Source organism: Nicotiana sylvestris, chromosome 8 (assembly GCF_000393655.2).
Source record: "Nicotiana sylvestris chromosome 8, ASM39365v2, whole genome shotgun sequence".
In the NCBI taxonomy this organism is placed as follows: domain Eukaryota; kingdom Viridiplantae; phylum Streptophyta; class Magnoliopsida; order Solanales; family Solanaceae; genus Nicotiana; species Nicotiana sylvestris.
Window position 1 is genome coordinate 211,757,604 of NC_091064.1, and position 23,158 is coordinate 211,780,761.

The window sequence follows — 23,158 nt, forward strand, 5'->3', positions numbered from 1 at the left end:
TTGGCTAAAGAGTTCTAAAAACATTGTGAACTTTAAGTCCAATTAAAGAACACGAGGGGTGTATGTATAAACTTTAGAAACCTCATGGTTCCAAGTAATAAATATTAATAATCTCAGCTTTCTTTTCTTTAATTAATTTTCTACTGCTTAATCTGCTAAAACCTTGTGAGCTTGAGGCTTCCTAGAGCTTTTCTATCGCACCCAATCTACCAAACACTAGTTCAAAGTGGTGCACCTGATTTTTCTTTACTTGGATTAACAGTAAACGTAAAAAGCAGAACTAGTACAAGAAGACCCAAGAAAGTGAGGTAAGCTCAACTTTCCACCCTTTTCCTGGATAAAAAACTTCATTTCAAAGTTTATTTGGTAAGTCAGGATTGTTTTCTTCTTTTTTTCTCCAAGATGGAATTTTGGTCTCAGTTTTTAAGGTAGTTTAAAAACCTTGGTTTATGGAAATTATGTGGTCATAGGTTGGTCCGAAGTGGAGGCTGGGGGATGACAACGTGTGGTTGGGGGTAGAAAGGTAGGTACTGATGTAGGTTTCTATCCCCCACTATTATGCGAATTGCATATGCGACTCTGTGAGAATTGGTGGCAATGTCCAAAAAGTTTCCTGGGAAAAACTATCATACTAATTATTAATAGGCCAGATTGATTGAAATTGCTCTAGGATATTTTTGGTTTTTGCTCTACATCCTAGGACCTCAAAATGAATGTGAATGGCATTGAACTCTGCTTCACAATGCTCCTATAAGTATTTGATTAATTCTGTTCTTGAACGAAAATTCTTGAATTTAAGTCATGAAACTAGTGAAATATTTCTTTTTAGAGTTTCAAGTGTCCCTGTTAGCTAATCTAGTGATTCAATCTGCTTTTTTGGTTCATCTTCATTTTAGTTCCTCAACTAGTTAAACTGCATTTGTAGGACAGTTTTGAGTTGCAAAAATTGCATACTCACTGGAGCCAGCAGGCAGACAGAAAGCAAGGAGAAAGAGATGCTTCAGAATTTTCCAGCTCTGACATATACTCCATGGCAGCCATCTCCAAATAATTCCTGCTCCAAGTCTTTGCCATGTCAGAATTTCTTATCGTTTTAAGTTCTAGTTTAAAAGGATATCTGATACAAATGTTTTACTTGAGTGAGTGGAGGAAATATCTTTTGGTGGTTACTTTCATGTGCAACACATATGATGCATACAATAGTAAACCTTGAAAACCTCAGTCTTTATATAATATGCTTTAGGAGATTACGAATTATTGTTAGCAACCAAGAGGTTGTTCTGATGGTAAGCAACCTCCACTTCTAACCAAGAGGTTGTGAGTTCGAGTCTCCCCAAGAGCAAGGTGGGAAGTTCTTGGAGGGAAGGATGCCGGGGTCTATTTGGAAACAACCTCTCTACCCCAGGGTAGGGGTAAGGTCTGCGTACACACTACCCTCCCCAGACCCCACTAAGTTATACTGGGTTGTTGTTGTTGTTAGCTCATTGATTCAAAAAAAAAAAAGAAGGGAAATTTATGAAAGTTCTGTATATGTCAGTATAAGAACCTTTTGTGGAGAATATTTCACGTGGCTTCCATTTTCAGGTGCTTGTCCCAGCGTGGTTGTATATAAGAAGTCACGGCAAGGGCCTTATTTGCCTACTCTAAAGGTGCCTTTTCCCTCTGTTCTAGATGATGTTATTTTGCTTAAATGATTGTTCATTTATTTGCTTTCAGATTTTTCTTTCGAGCTATAATTAGATGAAGCAAGTAGTAGCATAGCATATGTATAAGTACTTAGCACTATGCTTTCGTGATTATGTTGTGCAACTTTTACTCTTTCTTAGTTGGGTGTTGTCCAAGTATAGTGGACACTATAGTCAGATTTCCGCTTCAATAATTAGTGCCCTACAGTACTGTGTCCAGGGGAAACTCATTCATCTCTTGATCTTCTCATGTGCCTTCTGAAGAATAAAGGATGATATATTTCAAGAAGAGAAGTTGAGTCCAAAGTTCATGCAGATTGTGCATTCATGCATAGTGGAATTGGGAATTATTTGTAATGTTTGTCCCAAGAAAGCATGATTGTAGCCAAATTCTATTAGTTATCACACAACATAAGAACAACTTATTTATCTTGTCATGATCAATACTTGGTACTTGGGCAGAAAATGTTCTACCCTCTATCATAGTAATTAATATCATGCTACGATGCTGTCCTGGGAATACCTTAAATTCAATCTAATGTATCCTGTAGAGAAGAAAAAGGAAAGCCAGCAAAAAGTAGAAAATCTGTGTCAGAGGTTATATAGAAGGAAACCAGTCTGTTAATTGAATAATAACTTGCTTCCATTAGACACTTTTTAAGTTAGAGAGATATTTTAGTGAGTAGAGGCGTGGACTGAAAGAGCTCATGGTGAGCTACTTTTTGTAAGGAAAGCAATGCAATGGAGGTTGAAAGCACAAGTTTGTAATTGGTGTCAGCATGAAATTTTCAGATTCGCACTGAAGGTCGCTACAGTTTTACAATTTTCCAAAAGAGAAACATGAATGAGTTTCTTTTTGAGTACAGGCACCCAAGCTAATGATTTTTTTCTCAACTGTCAAATGTTATTCTTATAGGCTCTGTATATCTATGCCAAAAATCGAGAGATGTATATGTGCGAGATACTTTATACTTACATTTATTTATTTTTGAGAAAAAAGCTTCATTATGTTTTTAAAAAAAAAAGTGTAAGTGTGAATGTTTTGAGATTTTGGCCTTACATATTTTCCTTATGTTTGATGTGAAGGCTAAAGTATTTTGTTTCTGGCTGCAGTTTGATCGTAGATATCATGCTACTGGTCCAAGAAGACGAGTAACCATTTTTTGTACTGATAGGAGGCATCCCCAAGGTCGAAACTCTAAGAAACGTGAAGCTGTGCAGCAGAATGTTGATCTTCCCCCAGTCCTGCCCAAGAAAAAGAAGAAGCCCTATCCCATGCCTCTCAAGAAAATTCAGCAGGCTGCTAGGGCTGATAAGAAGTTGGCAGAAATGGGAATAGAAAAGAAGCTTGAACCCCCTAAAAATGGATTGCTTGTACCTGACCTAATTCCGGTGGCTTATGAAGTATTGGATGCTTGGAAACTTTTGATTAAAGGACTTTCACAGCTTCTCCACTATGTTCCTGTCCATGCTTGTAGGTAACTTTTAAAAATGATAGTTTACTGATTTTTGAACCCTGTTTAATTATAAAGTTAATGAGCAGCATTTTCATTTCTCTATCAACTCACATTCTTAGTTTTTTCCTGCAGTGAATGCTCACAAATCCATGTTGCTCAAAGTGGTAACGACATTCAGGATTGCCTTGGCCCGACCAACAGTAGTCGCAGAAGCTTCCACTCATGGGTGAAGGGTTCAATTAATGATGTGCTAATTCCTATCGAGTCATACCATATGTATGATCCTTTTGGCACACGCATTAAGCATGAGACACGGTTCAATTACGACAGAATTCCGGCAGTTGTAGAACTTTGCATCCAAGCTGGCGTGGATCTGCCGGGATATCCTTCACGGAGAAGGACTAAACCCATCAGAATGATGGGAAAGAAAGTGATCGACATAGGTGGATTAGTTGAGGAGCCTAGACCCTCTGTAAACTCGAGTTCGGTAATTATGGACCTTGACACCCATCGATCTTTTGAACGGTTTACTCCACCATTGGAGTCAGAGGTGCCACGTATTGCCCAGGAGACAATTGACGCATATGAGAAAGTGAAATGGGGGGTGACTAGGTTGATGAAGAAGTACACTGTCAAAGCTTGTGGATACTGTTCAGAGGTCCATGTGGGGCCATGGGGTCACAATGCGAAGCTCTGTGGGGAATTTAAACACCAATGGAGGGACGGAAAACATGGCTGGCAAGATGCAACAGTGGATGAGGTATTTCCCCCAAACTATGTGTGGCATGTTCGAGATCCAAAAGGAACCCCTTTGAGGAGTGCACTAAAGAGGTTCTATGGGAAGGCTCCAGCTGTGGTTGAAGTTTGTATGCAGGCTGGTGCTCAAATACCTCACAAGTATAAGCCTATGATGAGGCTAGACATTGTGCTCCCTGAGAGTGAAGAGAGTCGCCTAGCCGTGTAAGGTTCCTAACTGTTATGCAGAGCCTAATGTATGCAGTGCTTGCTATATTAAGATGTGTTAAAAAGTCTGCACCAAAATAGAGCAGTCGCGATATTGCTGGATCGGTTGAGTAACTGGTGAGGTTGCCGCTGTGTTTTGCCTTTGTAAAGTGAGGATCATGGCACCCATTTCAACTTGGAATAATGTCCACATGATATAATTCAAAAAGGTTCAAATTTGGTAGGGCATGCTTTTCTTTTTAGTTAACAGGTTTTGCAGAAGGAAATTGGTGATATTAAGAAATTAGAGTACAGTGGTGCAAGTTACCAAGGATAGCTGCAAATCACATTGACAGTCAACTTGAAGTTCAGCTGTTAGTAAGTACATTTATGAGATAGCCTCAACTAGTGATCTGTATTTATGCCTTGAGGTTAGCTTGTTACAGTGTAAAATTTCTGAATTCATCAAATCAGGTCTTAATCTTTCTACATTATTTAAACTTCATAGTTCATAAAATTCCATCTGGTAGTTGTGAGTTTCTCCTAGGGTTACCAGTAGTACTAGTAATATTCTTAATATTCTTGTTGCCGGTTGAAAGATATTTTCTTCTTGTTTGTTATTATATCTGGTACTTGGCAGTCAAGTCCACTATTTTTGTGAATTGCTACTAGAAATTGTTGCTTCATGCTTGTTACTATTTCATGCTACTTTTTTCTCGACTTTTACTTTTTTTCTTGACTTTCACTGGAACTGTTGCTACGTGATTGATACTATTTGATGCTACTATTTTCTCCTTTAGTCTTATCGTCCTTTGTCTCCTTGTTGTTTCTTTCCTCCCCCTATTTCTTCTTCTCCCTTCTCTTCCTCTCCACACGTTCTTGAGCCGAGGGTCTATCGGAAACCGCCTCTCTACCTCTCCAGGTAGGGGTAAGGTCTGCGTACACATTACCCTCTCCAGGTAGGGGTAAGGTCTGCGTACACATTACCCTTTCCAGACCCCACATGTGGGATTATACTGGGTATGATGATGAGTTCATAAATCAATATACAAATAGATTTTTGCAATAGCAGCCTATTTTGCGATTGAGTATGGCATTTCGCTATTGAAAAATACAAGAGCGGGCAAAGATGGAAAAATTGAATGAAACAGGTTCTCTTCTCCAACAATAATTAGAAATGTGTACATTTCTTTCCTTTCTGTTGGGCACTAGCATCTCAAATTCTTTCCTCTATACAATACAGTGTGTAAAAGCCTCTCGATGGGACAGGAATCCCACAAAAGCAGGATCAGTTCATTTGTACTGCAAAATAAGCTAAGCTATAATTTAACTGCTACACCGTCAAGAGTCTTCCAAGAAACTGTCGAAGAGGTAAAGCGATCCATTCCAAGCATCCGTTCAGCCCGGAGGAGGGTATGGTGCAGAAAAAGAATTGCTGCCAAGGTAGTCCTCAGGCAGCAGGAGCATATTCCTGGATGACTGCCGCCAATTTATCTCGATCCTCCTCGGTTTTCGTTCTAATCAAGAATGTCCGTGCGACCACAGCATCATCATTATCACCATCACCCTAAGTACAAGCAACCAGTTAATGCAGTTGGAAATAGAACTAAGTTCTTCAAGTTTTAGCATTATTGTTTTAAGTAAATTGGGAAAAAAACTTGAAGAATGGTATTTACAATGAGTGCTGAACTGCCAATTGTCTAAGCTTTGAAGAACCACGTAGTTAAACTTCCATTTACAGGGAGTTGTTCAAGTGGCGAGAATTTTCTAAGAATGAGATGGATTCGTGGTTTAGAAATTTTACCGAGGTATGAAATATTGCAACAATGGAGTTCTTCTGCATGTTTGTTTTAATGCCTGGATATAACAATGCATTAAGCAAAATCTTTCCAACCTGCAACAAGTATAAAATACGCCAAAAGAAATGTTAGGTGTAATCTTCTTTTTCGATAAGTAGAAAGGTTAAGGTGTGATCTAGTTCTCCTGTCTGAAGAGCAAGATTAAAATACTCCTTTCCCAAAAAGTGCAATAGCAAGCAGTTAATTATCCAGCATTATCCCCCTCAGACACGGGAAAAATACTTTCTAAACTAAGGGCCTGTTCAGACACTAGGGTAAAGAAAAGGAGCCAAATGTAGGAGAAATAAGAATCTTCTCTTTTAGTTACTTTATGGCAAGTCAGAGAGAAGTGAAAATTGTCTTCTTGACCAATTCAATACGGCCCTTAGAGTAAAGGACATCCCAATTTCCCACTGTTTATGTTACATCTAGTATTATTCTTTTTCGTTCTTTTTTATAACAGAGGTGCCCGTGGTGACATGTGAGCACCTCGACTATTCCACTAGATTACTGCTATCTCCCACTAGCATACGTCCCGGTAGTCGCCCACTAAGGCTGTGGCAAATGTTATCTTAGTTATTAATACTAAATTAAATAAGCCCTGAAGAGAGGGGAAAGCTAAAGGTTAAACAGAACATACTGCTACTGCGATTCCCATTTCACAGTTCTGCCTTTATAGTTCAACTGACAAATATATGAGTCGCTTCCTACTCAAAGATACAAAGAAAAAAAGCAGAATAAACTAATAGAGAATAGAAGGATATTATTTCCTTGTTGGGACTAGGTTTATTTCATTTTACTTTAGTTTGGGTGGGTACGGGGGTGCACTGGAAGCAACAAATGGTAGGAACTTACATCATTTCGTATCACAATAGTTGGTTTGGATTCCCGGGTACCTTTGCTAACACCTTCTTTACACTTAATAGAAAGCTGACCAGTGCCCCTGTCTTTCCATGCATCTTTATCCGCTGGATCAGTTGACTGAGCAAATGGAATTAGGAAAAAAGAGAGAGGAAGAAATGTCATAAATAGAGCAGATAGCAGATCACACAAGAGAACTCAAATTCAACATATTAGTCAAAAAAACTCAAACTCAACATAATTTTAATACAAATAAAAATAAGTCAATAACATGAATTTGAATCTCGAAAAGAATCTTCATGACGAAACTTATAGAATGATCCACTAGAAGCATGAAACTATAGTGCCTTGATGACGAGTCTGATTGCAATGAATAAAGTAAAAAAGTTAAACGACAACGAAAAAATGGTGATAATAAGATGAGAATCTGATCCAAAAAATGTTGTTATATGAGATCACAGTGAGAGAACGTAGCAATCTGTATAAGAATTTTCTGTAGCATAAGAATGTCCTTTTATACAAAACTTAAAGCAATCTAATGCAAGAAAAAATGCAGTCATACATGCGAAACACAAAAGAATACAACTAATTGGACATGACTCTGCGACTTGCTCAGTGTGCTTCACCTGCTGAAGCTACCCTTGCACATACCATAGAGCAGTGTAACTATTATTATAGAGAATGTTGGGAAGGCTAAAGAATATCAGCTATTCCATGTCTCACACACGATTTGACCACTACAGTTCAGTTCATTAGTCAGTTGTTGACATGCATAAGTTACTCCTCAAACAAAAATAGACGAGACAACCGCAGTTTAAATAAAAACGAAAAGTGTTACTCCCTCCATTTTAATTTATATGAACCTATTTGACTGGACACGGAGTTTAAAAAAAAAGGAAGACTTATGGAATTTGTAATTTTAAATCGACCATAACATTTGTGTGGCTGTAAAAATTTTTTATTAAGGATAAATGGGAAGTTGAAGTTAATTTTTTTTCAAATTTAGAAAAGGGTCATTTTTTTGGAACAGACTAAAAATGAAATAGGTTCACATAAACTGGAATGGTATGAAAAAAAAAAAAAGATAGTACATCACAAGACAAAATATAGCTGAAGTTTAAAGACCTGAAAAATGGGTAGTAACCATCCAGTAATATGATTACAACACCAAAAAGAACTACACATGATATATTTCTCTCTGAACAGGAGTAAGCACTTGATATGTTACCTTCACATAAAGTTTACATTTGACTTCATGGACTAAAGTGACTCCCTTTTCTTCAGTCTTCTTCACAGATGGGCTGCTTGGCTGCTCCACTTCATCTTCTGCATAAACTCCACCAGTTAGGGAGCAAACAAAAAACAAAAATTTCACAATCTTCTGAGGCTGATAATGAAAGAAGAAAAAGAATAGTCTCCAGAAAACTCTTCAAGATAAAATCTTTTGATTATGTTTCTTCAACTTCATTAGTCTATACAAAAACTATACAGGGTCGTCGCGTCCAGACTGTGTATATGAAGGTATTCATTTTTCTTCCTGTCACTTCTTTTGCAAAAGGGAAAACAATACCCTGTCCATTTTAAAAGGTTAACACTAGGTATGACTTGGCTTAGTTAGACTCTGATTGACCTGTTTTTTTTTTGTTGAGAAGGTAACATATTTATATATTAATAAAAAGACTTCACTAAAAAAGTGAAGTCACCCATATTTACAAAGAAAGTGCCCATAAAACCTTGGTCATCTCACAAGGAATCTAGAACATCAAAAATGGATTCATGATCCTCCATAAACTTTCCTTTACACCAAAAATAGAAAAGAGCCAAACATTTCATCTTTATCTTCTGGATGTTACTGGACTTGTCTTCAAAACATCTTTGGTTTCTCTCTTCCCAGATTGTCCACCATATGCATGTTGGAACTATTTTCCATCTCTCTTTATAGCTAGAAATGTTGCCCTCTTTATTCCAGCAAGTTAGAACATCATTAATTCTTCCCGGCATTGCCCATGAAATTTTCCTTAAGGTGATGAAGATTCTCCATAGTTGTACAGTGAGTTTGCAGTGCAAAAAAAGATGGCTAATTGTCTCTGCCTCCTCTCCACATAAGTAACATCTAGAACACAGGTGTAATCCTCTTTTGATTAAGTTGTCCTGTGTTAGTACTGCCTCTTTTGCCAGTATCCATGTAAAGCAAGCAACCTTGTATGGAATTTTTACTTTCCATATCATCTTCCATGGCCAACAACCAACCTGATTGTTAGACAAGTTGAATTCCTTGTAAGCAGACCCAACAGAAAGCCTCCCCTGCCTATTCCTTTGCCATACGATAAGATCTTGATTAGAGTTGGTACCACTGAATCGCTCCAAAGTATTGTAAAAGTCAGTTACTCTTTTAATCTCCCAATCATTTAGCAATCTTTTGAATGTAAGATGCCATCCCTGATTAGTCCATGCCTCGTGTAATGTTACTTGTGGTTGTTGATTCAAGGAATATATGTCAGGAAAGAGATCCTTCAATGGTCCTTGTCCTAGCCAATTGTCATCCCACAGTGAAATCTTCCTACCATTTCTTACCTTGAACTTGGATTTGTTAATCAGTTTTGGTCACAGATTCCTAATTGACTTACACACACTGACACCATATGGAGTTCTCACTGATTTGGTTGTCCATTTTCCTTCCGTTCCGTATTTCTCCGTAACAACCTCCGTCCACAGTGATTGTTCATCTGCTGCAAACTTCCATAGCCACTTCATCATCAAACTCTGATTCTGAATTCTTATGTTTTTTATTCCCAGTCCCCCTGCCTTTTTGCTAGTAGTCACAGAGCTCCAATTAACCAGGTGGAACTTCTTCTTCTCACTGTTGCCTTCCCATAGGAAATTCCTTCTTAAGGCATCAATTCTCTTCACTACATTGACTGAGATTGGAAAAAGAGACATCATATAAGTAGGCAAGGCATCTAGTACAGAGTTAATCAGAGTTGGTCTACCCTCCATAGATAGATAATGATTCTTCCAATTTGCTAGCTTCTTTTCACACTTCTCCAACACTCCATTCCAAATTCCTTTTGATTTACTCTTGGCTCCCAATGGCATCCCAAATATACAGTAGGCAGTTCACCTACATTCTCACCTAGAATATCAGCAAGACTTTGTAATTCCATTACCTCATTTACTGGATAAATGAAGCTTTTGTACCAATTTATGCGTAGTCCAGAAGTGGCTTCAAAAAAGAATGAATATCACCCTTAGTACTTTCAGTTGTTCTCTATCAGCGTCACTAAACACCAAAGTATCATCAACATACTGCAAATGTGAAATCCTCATGTTGCTATCGGCCCTGCAATTCACCTTGAAGCCTCTGATCCAATTGTTTGTCTGTGCTCTTTTTAGCATATCGTTCAAACCTTCCATAGCAATAATGAATAAGAAAGGGGAAAGGGGATCCCCTTGTCTCAGACCCCTCTGGGAAGGGAAGAAACCAGCTGGGGCTCCATTGATGAGTCCAGAGAACCTTACAGTTGAGATGCAGTATTTTATCCAGTTAATCCATCTTCCACCAAAGCCCATTTTCCTTAGTGTTTCAAGCAAAAACTTCCAATTCGAATGATCATATGCTTTCTCTATATCCAGCTTGCATAGTATCCCCGGTTCCCTGCTTGTTTTCCTTGTGTCAATGCATTCATTAGCTATAAGGACAACGTCCATGATCTGTCTTCCTCTTATGAAAGCCATTTGTTGAGAATCCACCAGTTTATTGACCACCTTTTTTAGCCTCTCAGTCAGTAACATGGAGATAATTTTGTATATACTACCTATCAGACTGATAGGCCTGAAATCTCTCAGTTCTTTGACCCCCAGCTTCTTAGGAATCAGAGCGACAAAAGTGGCATTAACTCTGATTGACCTGTTTTCAGCTTTAGAAACACTGAAATATCAGCACTGGCCCAATATTATTCTCCCATTCATTCTGTTAATCAGTCATTAACCAGTAGTTGCTAGAAATATCTGTTACATCAAGATGACGTTGCAGTGACAAAATTCTGAAACTTAATTGAATTGGAGCAAAAAAGAACAGATACTAGTCTCAACTACAAAGCTCGTGTTCTAAAATACCAAAAGACAATAAGACAATGTTATTTCCCTTCTACTGTCTAAGGCTGCTCCAATAGGTGCAACAAGAACATAACGGGCCATCCTTAATTAGAGACGGGGAGAATCAAGTAATACAAAGAAACTCTTCAAGCAGTGCTACTAGTCAACATTATGTTATGTTCTCAAAGCATTAGGCACTTAACCTCCACCAACCATATGGCCATATGAGACTGTGTCATTACCCAAAGGAAATGACTAATAAATCATCAACAGTCTTGCATGTGATATGAAAATAAGGTGAATCTGAAACTCTCATATGATGAAAGATAAGAAAAACCAGGACTAATCTACTTGATATGCCCTCCGCCCCCCCCCCCCCAACCCACCACCACAATATGTCAAGCAGGAAAACAGACAATTATCTAGAGGACTTAATAATCGAAATAAAATAATGAACACATAATGAGTATCAAGCAACACGATAGATAAAGTGATTACATATAATTTGACCTAGAAAAATCAACTGAAACATGAAATCTCCAAACCTTACCAGCATCTTGGACATCGTTTGCAGCATCATTTTTCACAGGTACCGAATTTTGGGTTTGTACCGAAGATTGAAGTCCTAAAAAGGATTAGCAAGTTCAGTAGTGAAATTGAAGTACTACAGTCATGTATACATTTAGATAAAACCATTCATGTGATTAAAAGCTATTTTGACAACAGAGAAAGGTTATATGAGCATGAAAAGACTGAGTGGAAAAACAATATCATAAAATATCGCTTGACATATTCTGCTTTCCCCAATTATATGTTCCACCACACAATATGATTACCTTTGGTCAAGCAAAATAATATAGTTTTTGTGTTCTCATAGCTCGAAAGTTTACACCATTTGGTAAATCGGAAATAAATTGGTCCATCCCAACCCTTCTTTTTGATGAATTAGGTTATAATGCATCAGGTGCAAGCTCGATCTCTTACTTCACTCTTCAGAAAAAATTATGATATTAAAAATAGCCCATTCCGAGATGTAATGAGGATTAACATATTCTAAATGACTGGTCCATTTATCATAGAGCTACTGCAGGAAACAGACAACAGAGAAGTGTCACAACTGAGTATTAAATTAAAACTTCCATAAGAGATGACACCACAGTTCAGATTTTTCTTGAATTAACTTCAGCTACAAAACAGCAATGAACTAATTTGCTCGAAGAACAAGCTAAATACTAGAAGGTGCGAGAGGTTAGCCTGGGTATCAGCCTATTAGGAGGGGTAGAAGTAGGCCTAAGAAGTCTTGGGGAGAGGCGATTAGGCGGGACATGGGGCAGCTGGAGCTGACTGAGGACATGGCCCTAGATAGGAGGGCGTGGAGGTCAAAGATTAGGGTAGAAGGCTAGTAGGTAGTCGAGCGTTTCTCTTTGTCTCCCTCAGTTCGCTAGCATTAGTATGATATCCTTTTATTCATAGATTGATATTATTACCTAGAGTTTAGCGGCTTTCTTGGCTTCGGTCTTATTTTATCTTATTGTTATTCTTACTTGTTGCCATTACTTCTTTTATCCGTTCTCCAGCCGAGAGTCTATCGGAAACAACCTCTCTGCCCTTCCAAGGTAGGGGTAAGGTTGTGTACATCTTACCCTTCCCAGACCCCACTTGTGGGAAATTACTGAGCTTCTTATTGTTGTTGTTGTTGTTGTTGTACATTGTTATAAAATAAAGATACCAGAACCATTTCTTTTAGAAAGGTAGAAGAAGAAGACCAAAAAAAAGAGAAAACAGAAGCAACATAAAGCATCCAGGATAAAGAAGACTTACCAAATGAAAAGGGAGATTTGTTGTTAAATAGACCTCCTGAGCTCCATGATGCACCAAAACTTGAAGATGAATTAGCCAGAACACCGAAACTTGGAGATGAATTAGCCACAGCCCCAAAACCTGGAGATGAATTAGCCACAGGAACAACAGGTTTGAGAAAAGATAATCTACCATCATTCTCCTTAGTTTCTGACTCTAGGGTCTTCGAAGCAGCTTGGGATCCCAGTGCAGATTTATTTTCTCCATTGGAAGAATTAGCTTTTAGCCAATTCACAATGTCACAAAACTTATCCTGCAATTGAATGGCGACAATTGAAAAACCACCAGCATACGAGGAAACAGCTATCAAGCCCTATGCACACTCAATTCGACATGAAATCTTTTACACAACTAGCAACATTCTCGGTGTTTTTTTTTTAAATTAAAACAAAATGTTTGGTCTTCAAGTAGATGATATGCTTTTCCAACAAAATCTTGCTGAAATATGTTGGCTTACCCTATCATCAATGAATTAGCAGACATAATTGTATCAATATGGGGAAATAGAATAAGCAACACATCCCCAACCAAAGCAATTTATAAAAGTATCTTTGGAGTGTGTGTGTGTGTGGAGAAACATTCATACTAACTATCTGGAAAAAAAATTGGAGAGTGGAAATCTGAGAGATGCCGAAGATACCTTGATAGTTGAAGAATGGTTTAAGTAGTCTTGAACTCCATCTTCCCAAAGTTCATCAGGGTGGTTCTGTAACTGTGTTTGGACCCAACTGCTCACAAAAAAACAGTAGTATCCACTAGTTCAATACAGATCTATGTCTGCGACAGTTTTTTATCCTCCAATGAGACAAGCAACTTGAATGGAGATAAACAAGAAAGAAAACAAAACTTTCTCATAAAGGAGAAGAACCAGTGAGTTAACAAACATCAAGGAAAACATAGCTTGACATGCTGCTACCATATTTTAACGGAATAGAGTAAGACTCTAGGGAGAGAAAGCATTACTTCAATTAGATCCGTTTTCTACAATCCGTTCTGTGAAAGCATTCTTTTCCTTTTTGTTTTATTTATTTATTTAAACTTTTGGTATTGCTTTCTTCTTTCTTGGTTTTTTTTTTTTTTTTTGGGGGGGGGGGGGGAGGAGTAAGTTGCAGAATGTAGAGAGATAGAATAACCATAGAGGGCGTGACAAAATTACTTCTTGAGAAGCAAAGTAGTTGAAACAGAAAGATGAGAGACCTTGCAAACTGAGTATTGAGAGCTCTCACATGCTGTCTAGATGACTCAGCCCTTTGCATATCTAACTGCGGAGTCTTCATTGTTTGTGGCAGGGATTGTTCAGCCTTTTGTGAATCAAAAATTGATCCCGCCATTATTCTTTTGCCCTGAATCTGCTTTGAAACCAGAAAACAAGAGATATAAAAAAGGGTCAGCCCAACTATCCACAAAGCTTCTCTTAAGATTACACAACCAGGATGCCCCCAATTTGCCAATTTCTAAAGATGCAAAGTTCAACATCATATCCCCTTGATGCATTGCAAGAATTTAAACAATTTCTTTTGGAAGCAAAATCAAAACTTTATTTATTCTCCAATCCAAACAATGGTAACAACTCTAAAAAAATCAAATCAACTACCGCCCAATCCCAAGTAATTGGGGTAAACAATACGAATGATCAGTATTACCGCTCGGTTCACTCAATTAGTTACACCAGTAAATAATTTGTATTTCAAGTGAATGAAGTGGTTGGAAACCATGACGGCTAAGGTTCAAATCCCAGCGGAGCCAAAAAAGATTACAAGTGATTTATTCCCATATGCCCAGGCATTGGACGGCAAAATTACCTAGTACCTAGTGGAATAGTCGAGGTGCGCAAGATGACCCTGACACCATTGTCATATAAAAAACAAAATCTACATAAAACTCAAACCTTTAGAAAATACAAAAAATACTAGCTTTACACAAATTTAACACACGTTCATCCTTTACACAGTTAAAAACTAAGAATTTAGAACAACAGGGCAGCTCTAATCAATCAATCAACCAGGGTCTCCATCCCAAGTTAGTTACTCTCGGCTATATGATTATTCCTATACACCTTCCACTTTGTTCACATCCATTTCATCCAATACTAAACAATTCATCATTTAACTAAATAAACAGCTCTAATATCTGAAAGATTCAAGCACTCAGAATATTAACCCCCAAAAAAGCTCCTTTACACACTTGAAAACTAAGAATTTAGCATTTGTATAGCAGAGAACAAACTCACTGAGTCGGTAGTGAACGAGTTGGAATCGGGCGACACGAATCGTTTAGTTCCTCTCATGATTGACAAAATCAAACACAATTCGATTTCTGAATACAAAGAGACTTTAGCTTTTGGCAATGTTTTCAATTTTTTTTAAATTAGGGTTTTTCTTTTTCGAATGAACAGGGGTGGAAGAGGGAAATTGATATTTGGGCCGTGAGATTGGGTTTTCGGGCACTAAGCTTATTCAATTTGGATCGTTAGATTGGATTTATTAGGGCGAACGGACGTGATATCGCCGTTGGGGCCCGGCCCTATAACGTTTTTAAGTGCAGCTGTTTGGTAATCATTTAACGGGCACTAAAAACTGCTGTAATTTTCACGTGGGACATGTGCCATTGTCTTTTTTAGCAGTCTAATTTCACATACCCCTCATTCCCCAGCCAAACACCAAAGATATTAGTGGGACCCAGCACTTGAAATTAAAAAAAATAATTCAAAAAGACGAGAGTTTACACAAAAGGTCTTTTATAAGAAGTAGAAAAGAGGGGTTGCTCTGATGGTAAGCAACCTCCACTTCCAATCAAGAGGTTGTGAGTTCGAGTCTTCTCAAGAGCAAGTTGGAAAGTTTTTGGAGGGAAGTATGTCGAGGGTCTATTTGGAAACAACCTCTCTACCCTAGGGTAAGGTTTCATTTAGAGCTGTGAGACTTGAAGGAATAGAATGCCCCGTTAGAATGGGCAGGGACAGTCGATTTGTGCACATGAAAAAGTATAAGGAAGATGACATAGAATGAGGTCGAGTTGGTTGGCATCATTCGCTACTTTCTGTCTTTTCATTGTCCGCCTCCGCCCAAACAGATACGCACTAACCCACCAGCTACTAATTTTATGTTTCTTCTTGAGCGAGTGAAGTGCTTCACGGATGTGGAGCACGAACGCATAAAACTTTTTGCTTTTCCTTTCCCTCCCTTGCTTACAGTTACTTCCAATTCCAACCAATTTCTTGTTAATGCACCCATAAGAACCCGACAATCCCCCGTATGGAGCCACCGTCGTTGTTGTTGCCTTTTATAAGAAATAGATGGGTGTTCATGGTTCAGGTTGGATCGATTGTTTCCTAAAAAAATCAAACCAAGTAAGTCTGATATTTTTTGACTAAAACCAAAACCAAACCAAATTTGATTGGTTTTTAGTGAATTAATTTAAAAAGTATTTTTGTACAACAATTAGTTTTTGGCTAAACTTTAAAAAATCTTCTATTGTATCTTCCCAAAAAAGTACTTTTGGGAAGATATTTTTTCTGCTTCTCAAAAAATGCTTTTACTTCTACTTAAAATTACTTTTTTCGTTCTAAAAATTTGGACAAACACCTTAATTTTGAAAATACTATTTTTGGCAAAAAAAACTTTTATGCAAAAAAAAAAAAAATTGGCCAAATAAGTTATTAAAGTACGATCACATGCTTAATTAGAAATGAGCCAGGCTTTTGGTCAAACTAGTATTTATAAACGTGCGTTGCACGTTAATAATGACACATGATGGTTTAAATATTTATATGAAGGAATAATAAATTTAATTAATGAGAGAAATTTTATATATCATACTATAATAATCATCTACATGGCGAAAAATATTATTACATTACCATAATACGTGAATTCAAAATGAAAGGATGTCATCAGAACTTACATAAATGATCATTTTTAGTCATATTAAGTAGATAATTATGTATTGTAGTTTAAAAGTATTTAATGCGATGATATCTTACCGAATACTTCTTTATAGACGGTGTTTGTTTTGTATATATTTCCTTCATGCTTTGATTACTCTGCCATAACCAGAATTCTTGTTATTGATATTGATATCTCTCTTGAAAGCGCAACATATAGTTATTCATGTAAGAAAATATATTGTGGTAAATATAGTTCAATATTTAGGATGTTTGTCCTTGTGCTTTATTTATTATAACTACAAAATATAAACAAACTGAAACTTATTTTCACACAAATTTAAAAGGATATTCTTTAGTTTCGGAAGACGAAAATTGAATTCGGAGATAAATTTATTCTTAGAAGCGTATTGACCAGTATCATAAGTTCTGCATGTATGACGTTATTGCCAAAACTTCTATATACCATATGTGTACTATTACATAAGCTATTCAATGAATCTAAGTTTTCAGTAGCATGACAGACATATTTTTCTTCAAAATCAACCTATATGCAATGGAAGATTAATTTTAACTTAGTCTATTATATATATGGTGACACTAACATACATAATATATAATGAATTTGAGAAGAAACATGTACGGTAGAAGGTCATTTGGTATTAAAATATTTAACTATTCTTCTTAGTAGTTATTGTTGGCATCATCTTCTGACGAGTCACAACTGAAAAATATTTTATTTTTACCATAAAACTTAGCAATCAACCTTTTATTTTGTTAATCAACATATTCATTTTTGCTGACTAAGATAGCTCTTTAAATTCTATCATGTAATTTGCACAAATTGTGTTCTAATCTAATGATGAAAATCTATATTTTCCTTATTAAATGCACTACTATTACCATTGGGGTTATATCCAAGTGTTCTAGTCTTTTATTGGATGCTTTTCTTTGTTTCTGACACGAATCAAGAAGTCAGTGAATGTTGCATTTGTTTTTACTTTTATATTTCTTGTCATTTGAATATTTTTCATTTGAGGTCATAAGTATAATTTTGGCAAGCTAGCTTTTACAGTTTCTGCTTTGGTCAATTTTGGAACTACTAATCGTACTTGACAGAAATCACCTCCCAAACTATCACTTTTTCACCAAACGGTTCATCGATATCCAATATATCACTAAAACTCTAGGCGATTGTTTCGATCGTTTGACGCTAGCCAAAAGCGCTTCATCCCATATTATCACTTTTACTTTCCTTATAAATTTAGCATTGTTGCTCTGATTTGATATATTTGTGATGGTTATTTCAGTTACTTGAAGAGGCATATCAAATTTGAATTGGGTTGTACGTCCTCATACTAAAATCGTTGTCATTACACCACTTGTTTTTATTGTTAACAATATCATGCCTCTTGATATGACATTTGCAAGTAATGCATGACATAAGAATATTGTTTTGATTCCGTTGGAGGCATCCACAAAGGATAATCCTGCTAGATCAGAGTCGATTATTTAAAATATAGTCTTGAAAGCTTATTCTTGTTCAGGATTTAGCTTTGACTGTGCCTCCCCAAACACTTGTATGGCCTTTTTAATATTATATTAATCTTTTTTACATTGTGATCTATTTTTTTAAAAAAATTCTAACACTCTTTTTATAAAATAAATTTATGTACCCTAAGATTTGTTTTAACTTGAAAAATAATTTACTCATATGATGAATTTAAAAAATAATTTAATTGAATTCTCTTGCAAATAATTAATTGAAAGATTTGATTATTTGATTTTAACATAAAATATAATTTATTTTCTGTTGATTTAGATTCTTAATATTAGTTCATCTCATGTTTGAATATTTAACCGTAATTATAATTTTTTCCACCATAATTTTTTTTAAAGAGTAAAAAGATCAGTGACATTCCACTTTTAGATCTTTATGTTTGCAAAATCATTAGTGGTATTGGCTCTTACCAACCTTTTTCTTTCTTTTCTCACACATTTATATTCTTAAAAAATTTCTTAGTTGTTCTTTAATAATTGGGTATATTTTTCTATATTACACGAAATATTAATAATAAAAAATATTATTTGAGGAAAGCAGTTTAAATATAATTTAATAATATATTATTGTGGAATTTTTTTTCTCAATTTCAACGCTTTATGCAGTCCGTTTAGCATTACTTTTATTTTTTTTTGGTATTGAATATTATAGAGTGGTAATATATTACCTATATGGAGGATTTTTATGAAATAGATTTTATTAAACCTTTCTACATATTTTAATAAGAATTTAATAGACAAGATTGTATTAATTTTAAAATCTTAAATATTAAAAAAATTAACATAGAAGTTATTGTAGTTCAAAAAAATAAGTTACTATAACTATGTCCTTTCCCTATGAATTGTCACGACCCGGATTTCCCACCATCGGGTGTCGTGATGGCGCCTACTATCGGAGTTAGGCAAGCCAAATGTTTAAAACACCTTTCCTACTTTCTTTCAACCATATAATAAGCGAGACAAAATCTAAGCGGAAGACTTTAATTTTAAAACAACTGAAAACCAAAAGTGCGGAAGTTTGAACCAAAAGTGCGGAAGATTGAACCAAAATGCCACCCAGAGTTTGGTGTCACTAGCTCACGGACTACTACAGAATGCTACAAACAATGTGTGAAAGAAAAATACATCATGTTTGTCTGATACAAGATAAACAACGAAAACATGGAAAGGGACTTCGGCCTGCGAACGCCAGCTAGGCTACCTCGAGAGTCCCTGGACTGAAGATAGCTCCCAAAAGTCCTACTGCTGTAGTCCGAAAGCTGCTCCCTGATCTGTGCACAAAAATGCACAAAGTGCAGCATCAGCACAACCGACCCCATGTGCTGGTAAGTGTCTGGCCTAACCCCGGCGAAGTAGTGACGAGGCTAGACAGGACCTACCACAATTAACATGTACAGATATATATATAACAAGTGCAAGAAAACAATAACAAGATAATACAAAGCAAAGCTGGGAGGGGACATGCTATCGGGGAGTAACAGATAAAAATTAAATATCGAAAATAAACAGAAGAAACTCCGGTTTTCATAATATATATATATATTTATATATATAGTGGACGGCGTGCCACACGATCCCATAATATCATATATAAGTGGACGGCGTGCCACACGATCCCATAATATCATATATAAGTGGACGGCGTGTCACACGATCCCATAATATCATATATAAGTGGACGGCGTGCCACACGATCCCATAATATAGTATATAATATCTGACTTCATATAGTAGACCCCTTCAGGGGAGAATAACATCTCAATGCCTTTAACCCGGCAAGGGTACAGCTAACAACCCAAAATATCCCGACAAGGGAGAGTATATATATCAGTCTGCACATCCCGGCAAGGGAGTAATCACAACACATTCTCTTTTTAAATCACTTCTTCCTCAACTAACACATTCATGTTCGAGCTAACGCTCCAAGAGTACACCAATCACAATTCTACCTCAACCGTTCACATCATATGAAACTCATCAAATAAACAAGGAGCTTGTGTCACATTATTCAAATTAAAAGCAATCAAGACTCGCGGTCATGCTAGACTCCGGTGCATAGATAACCGTCACCATGCCTATACACCGTACTCCACATTAGCAAGTAGCAAATATCATCCTAATCCTATTCCCTCGAGCCAAAGTTAGAACAAACACTTACCTCGAATGCTCCAAACTCAACTCACGCTTCTAGTATAGTTTTACCTCTTGATTCCACCACCAATCCGCTCGAATCTAGTCATAAGTTACTTAATCACATTAATAATTACTAAATGAATCATCCCAATGCATGAAAATAATTTTTACAAGGTTTTTCCCAAAAAGGTCAAAAACACCCCCGGACCCACGTGGTCGAAACTCGAGGTTCGTACCAAAACCCGGTTACCCATTCTCCCACGAATCCAAATATATGCTTTGTTTTGAAATCGGACCCCAAATTGAGGTCCAACTCCTCAATTTGTAGAAAACCTAGGTTCTACCCAAAACACCCAATTTCCCCCATGAAAATCTTTGTTTTGAAGTTGAAATCATGTTAAAAGATGTTAAGAAGTGAAGAAAATGAGTTAGAAATCACTTACCAATCGTTTTGAAGAAGAAAAGTTGTTTGGAAAATCGCCTCTTAGGTTTTGGATTTTTGAAAAGTGGAAAAAATGACTGAAAATTCCGAATTTATATATATGCTGGGGGCTGGAGCGGACCGCGCAAAAATGCACCGCGGCCGCGTGGCTGCCAGCGCGGACCGCGCGGAAATGTACCGCAGTCGCGCCGAGGGAGGGAAGAAGTGGTCTCTCTCTGAACCCACCCAGCGCAGACCATACTGATTTGGTGCGCGGCCGCGCTGGTCGGCCTGGCCACCCCCTCTGAACCCCACCACGTGGACCGCACAGAAAAGTGTCGCGACCGCGTGGCTGCCAGCGTGGACCGCGCGGAAATGGCCGCGGTCGCGCCGGACCTGCAACACCTGAACCTGCAATTTTTTTTAAGTTAAGACCTCCCGGGCCCCACTCAAAACTCACCCGAGCCCTCGGGGCTCCAAACCAAACATGCACACATACTTAAAACATCTTACGGACTTACTCGTGAGATCAAATCGCCAAGATAACATCATATACATAGAATCAAGCCTCAAAACAAATGATTTTCTCTCAACTTTCATAAAACTCAAATTCCCCATTTTAAGTCCTAAACACGTCATATGACGTCCGTTTTTAGCCAAACTTCACAGATAGTGCTTAAAACATATTTAAGACTCGTACCGGGCATCGGAACCAAAATACAAGCCCGATACCATAGTTTTTTGATCATTTTTCTTCTTCATTTTCCTTAATTAATTTCAGAAAATAATTTCACACATAAATTCATTTCTCGGGCTTGGGACCTCGTAATTTACTTCCGGGCACACACCCAAGTCCCATATTTTTCTACGGACCCTCCAGGATCGTTGAATCATAGGTCCGGGTCCGTTTCCTCAAAATGTTGACCGAAGTCAATATTATGCATATTAGTATCAAAATTCATCAATTTTTTCACAAAATTCACATATTCTAACATAAAAACTTTCCGGCTACGCGCCCGAACTACGCACGCAAATCGAGGCAACTAAAAGCGAGGTTTTCAAGGCCTCGGAAGCACGAAACAAGGAAGAATTACGGTGATGACCCTTTGGGTCGTCACATTCTCTACCTCTAAAACAACTGTTCGTCCTCGAACGGACAAAAGAAAGAAGTACCTGAGTCGGGAAATAAATGAGGATAACGGCTCCGCATATCGGACTCAGACTCCCAGGTCGATGCCTCAGGAGGCTGACCTCTCCACTGAACACGCACCGAAGGAAAACTCTTCGACCTCAACTGTCGAACCTGCCGGTCTAGAATAGCCACCGGCTCCTCTTCATATGACAGATCTTTGTCCAATTGGACAATGCTGAAATCTAACACGTGCGATGGATCTCCGCGATACTTCCGGAGCATAGATACATGAAACACGGGATGCACAGCTGACAAGCTAGGTGGCAAGGCAAGTCTATAAGCCACCTCTCCCACACGATCAAGAATCTCAAATGGACCGATGAACCTAGGGCTGAGCTTGCCCTTCTTCCCAAATCTCATCACGCCCTTCATAGGCGATACGGGTGGAACCGGCCCGTGACGGGCCTAAGCCCAAATGGTCTCGTGCTTAACGGGCCGGGCTCGTGGGCTTCGCGGGCCTAGCGGGGTTTTTTTTTTTTTTTTTTGTAAGGCAATTTATTGTAGTATCATGGCTATATTAAAAATATATATGTAGTATATATGTAGAAATCTAATTATTAAAGTGCTTGACGAAAAAGAAAAATAACAAAACAATAGTAAAACACTAAATTGTCATGCATAATAAATTAATAACAAAGTACAACATGAAGCATATTAATATATATATATATATATATATATATATATATATATATATATATATATATATATATAGTATACTAGTATAGAATGTTATATATATATATATATATTTCATTGTATATTTTCTTGTAGTATATATTGTATGTTATGTATATATATTCTCTTGTATATTGTCTTGTAGTATATATTGTATGTTATGTATATATATTCTCTTATATATTGTCTTGTAGTATATATTGTATGTTATGTATATATATTCTCTTGTATATTATCTTGTAGTATATATTGTATGTTATGTATATATATTCTCTTATATATTTTCTTGTAGTATATATATTGTATCTTATGTATATATATTCTCTTGTATATTGTTCTTGTAGTATGTTATGTATATATATATCCTCTTATATATGTTGTTGTAGTATATATTGTATGTTATGTATATATATTCTCTTGTATATTGTCTTGTAGTATATATTGTATGTTATGTATATATATATCCTCTTATATATGTTGTTGTAGTATATATTGTATGTTATGTACATATATTCTCTTGTATATTGTCTTGTAGTATATATTGTATGTTATGTAT

General features: G+C 36.9%; 2 protein-coding genes across 8 annotated transcripts; one reads left to right on the forward strand and one right to left on the reverse strand.

Moving 5' to 3' along the window:
• Positions 1–158: 158 nt before the first annotated feature.
• LOC104234989 (APO protein 1, chloroplastic) lies at positions 159–4,746 on the forward strand. 6 transcript variants are annotated; one of them, XM_009788655.2, is made up of 5 exons: positions 159–308; positions 926–1,074; positions 1,585–1,649; positions 2,799–3,163; positions 3,275–4,746. In XM_009788655.2, the coding sequence occupies exons 2-5, from the start codon at positions 996–998 to the stop codon at positions 4,104–4,106; spliced, it is 1,341 nt and encodes a 446-aa protein (XP_009786957.1). In that variant the 5' UTR covers positions 159–308; positions 926–995; the 3' UTR covers positions 4,107–4,746. The 6 variants fall into 6 exon arrangements, with proteins under 6 accessions (XP_009786957.1, XP_009786956.1, XP_009786955.1 ...); XM_009788654.2 differs by having other exon boundaries at positions 931–1,074; XM_009788653.2 differs by lacking the exon at positions 159–308 and adding an exon at positions 386–428.
• A 476-nt stretch (positions 4,747–5,222) lies between these two features.
• Positions 5,223–15,192, reverse strand: LOC104234987 (uncharacterized). 2 transcript variants are annotated; one of them, XM_009788651.2, is made up of 9 exons: positions 14,969–15,192; positions 13,936–14,087; positions 13,379–13,466; positions 12,700–12,991; positions 11,429–11,503; positions 8,012–8,109; positions 6,778–6,903; positions 5,889–5,978; positions 5,223–5,651 (listed from the first exon to the last, which is right to left on the reverse strand). In XM_009788651.2, the coding sequence occupies exons 1-9, from the start codon at positions 15,023–15,025 to the stop codon at positions 5,535–5,537; spliced, it is 1,095 nt and encodes a 364-aa protein (XP_009786953.1). In that variant the 5' UTR covers positions 15,026–15,192; the 3' UTR covers positions 5,223–5,534. The 2 variants fall into 2 exon arrangements, with proteins under 2 accessions (XP_009786953.1, XP_009786952.1); XM_009788650.2 differs by having other exon boundaries at positions 13,936–14,090; positions 14,969–15,141.
• Positions 15,193–23,158: the final 7,966 nt, after the last annotated feature.